Source organism: Theobroma umbraticum, unplaced genomic scaffold, assembly GCF_002168275.2.
Source record: "Theobroma umbraticum cultivar Fairchild unplaced genomic scaffold, ASM216827v3 scaffold_30.0, whole genome shotgun sequence".
In the NCBI taxonomy this organism is placed as follows: Eukaryota; Viridiplantae; Streptophyta; class Magnoliopsida; order Malvales; family Malvaceae; genus Theobroma; species Theobroma umbraticum.
The window spans coordinates 13,139,973-13,142,265 of NW_018397254.1; the positions used below are offsets into that span (position 1 = coordinate 13,139,973).

Below are 2,293 nucleotides of genomic sequence, written 5' to 3' on the forward strand. Positions count from 1 at the left end.
TGGTTAAAGTAGATATTTTTATAAGATGAGTCGAGAGACCCTTATAAATAATTTAGGACTATAGGTTAACAATTCAAATCATTGAAATAAGTTAAGGAAGAGAGGTAAGATTTAAATGAAGTGTGAGGGATACTGTAATCCTAGGCTTGTCTAAATTGATATTTTTTGAATATTTATTATTTTGATTTTTCTTAGTTTAAATCTTGGTTAAGTGTTTTTAATTAATTAATTTAGTTATTGATATTGATTGTTTAGATAAGATTAATTTGCTATAATTTTAGTACTTAGTAAACTTTTATATCAATTACCTATGGGATCGATACTCTGCTTACTAATATACTATCTATTCAATACATATACTTGCATAGTGAAATTTTAACTGACAGTAGTGTCATCTTTAAGTGTCATATTCTCATTTGAGAATGGCATTACACCCTTTACAATTTCACCCAATGGTTGCATTTGTTGGACACAAGCAAGTAATTGGTTCGATGCGCATGCTAATTGGAATTGTGCAGCCAATTATTCTGTGAATGTCGTGTGTCTATCTAGTTGTAGAAACTTATGTGCATATGTAAATTGCCATTGTTGTGGGTTAGGGACCGAATGTTGTGGTATATGTGAAGCATTGTGAATCATATTTTGATTGAGGTGATTACCATGTTGTACAACTTTTTCATGTGCCATAACATTTGTATGGCATTCTTTAATGGTGACATACACTACTGGAACATTCCTCAGTTACAGCAAAATTAATGCAACATCCTCATCATCTTTGATAATTGAGCATGATAGCTCTCCAGGTGTATTGATCAATGCATGTAACTCAATTTCATGAATTTGTGAGTTTACCTCAATAACATCTTCAACCACCTTCATCAAGCTTGCAAATGACAAATCACTCTTTAACGCTTCGCATTCGTGACTCACCACCCTTGTAAATGCCATTGACCTACTAATCACCATGTCTTATCACAAGTCACACAATTGGAATGACACTAAAATTTTGAAAAAAATGTTAGTTAATTTACACATTACATGTTGTGTTCTAAAATTTTGCTACACGCCCTGTTGAAAACATGTTGTTATACAAAATGTTATGTTAAAAAAATTTTGTTATATGTCATGTTCAAAAAAATTGTTACATGCCATGTTGACAACATGTTAAATGCCGTGTTCAAAAAAAATGTTACATGCCATGTTCTTAAACATGTTATTTCAATATATTTTTTACATGTCATGTGCATTAGAGATGTTACATGCATGGCATGTAACAACTCTGGGTAATGTTCTAATGATTTTGCTACACGCCATGTGCATTAGAGATGTTACGTGCATGGTGTGTAACAACTCTAGGCAATGTTCTAATGATTTTGCTACATGTCATGTTTACTACACTACACCTCATGTACAGACAAATTTACATGACAAGTGATGTGTTTTACATGCATGCTGTGTAACAACTATGGGTAATGTTTTAATTTACACACATCCAAATGGTCAAACTCCTCAGGTAATTTTTTCTTTTTTACTGGTCGGAAATCCTTTTTTTATATTTTTTTGGAAAAAATCTTACTGCTCCGTAAACAGTAACGGCAAGTTGGTCAGTTTGCTACCGATATGGGATTTTAATTTGGGGCGGTTGAGGGGTCACGAAGAGTGTAGCCAATTGGAAGAAGTTGGGTACGGGGGAAGTGATGCAGGGCTCATGATTAAGAATTTCAGTGAACTTATGAAAGAGACGTCTTTGTCTAATGCTAAAATGTTGGGAGATATGTGCCACATCAACTACCCTCCTCCGCAGGACGATACGGCTTCAATCAATGTATGCTCCACTGTCCTCTCTATTTCACTATTTTCACTCTTCCCATTTCTGTGAACCTTATGTTATAAATCTCTGTAATGGATGCACGTACATTCGATTATGTTCACCTATATTGCTCAGTAAATTTATCATTTTTTTTGGTTCATTTTACTGAGGAAAAGTTTGTTATCTATAGTATATTGCAATCAAACAGTAGTGGATGGGAATCAAGTTTTAAAGACACTATTCACGTTTTATATTTGTCATGGCATAATATATAATCATGGTGTTATAGCTTACTTTTCTTATTCCGCATGCATAATCACCTATGACCATTTCTTATGTACGCATAATATCTAGATCCATTATTGAAGTTTCTGCAAATTTAACTTGTGGATGAGAAACATGGTTAAGATTAATATACACAAGTTAATCACCCTTAATTGGATTTAAGATATGAAAACCAGCATACACCCAACCAAAATACCT

At 33.2% G+C, this 2,293-nt stretch overlaps 1 protein-coding gene across 1 annotated transcript in view; it reads left to right on the forward strand.

Annotated features, from left to right (window-relative positions):
* Positions 1–1,465: 1,465 nt before the first annotated feature.
* The window catches only part of LOC110425146 (zinc finger protein CONSTANS-LIKE 15-like), a 1,670-nt gene continuing 842 nt past the window's right edge, over positions 1,466–2,293 (forward strand). The window contains exon 1 of the mRNA XM_021440349.2: positions 1,466–1,825. Coding sequence (XP_021296024.1) covers positions 1,466–1,825 — 360 coding nt within the window. The remainder of the gene's footprint in view (positions 1,826–2,293) is intronic.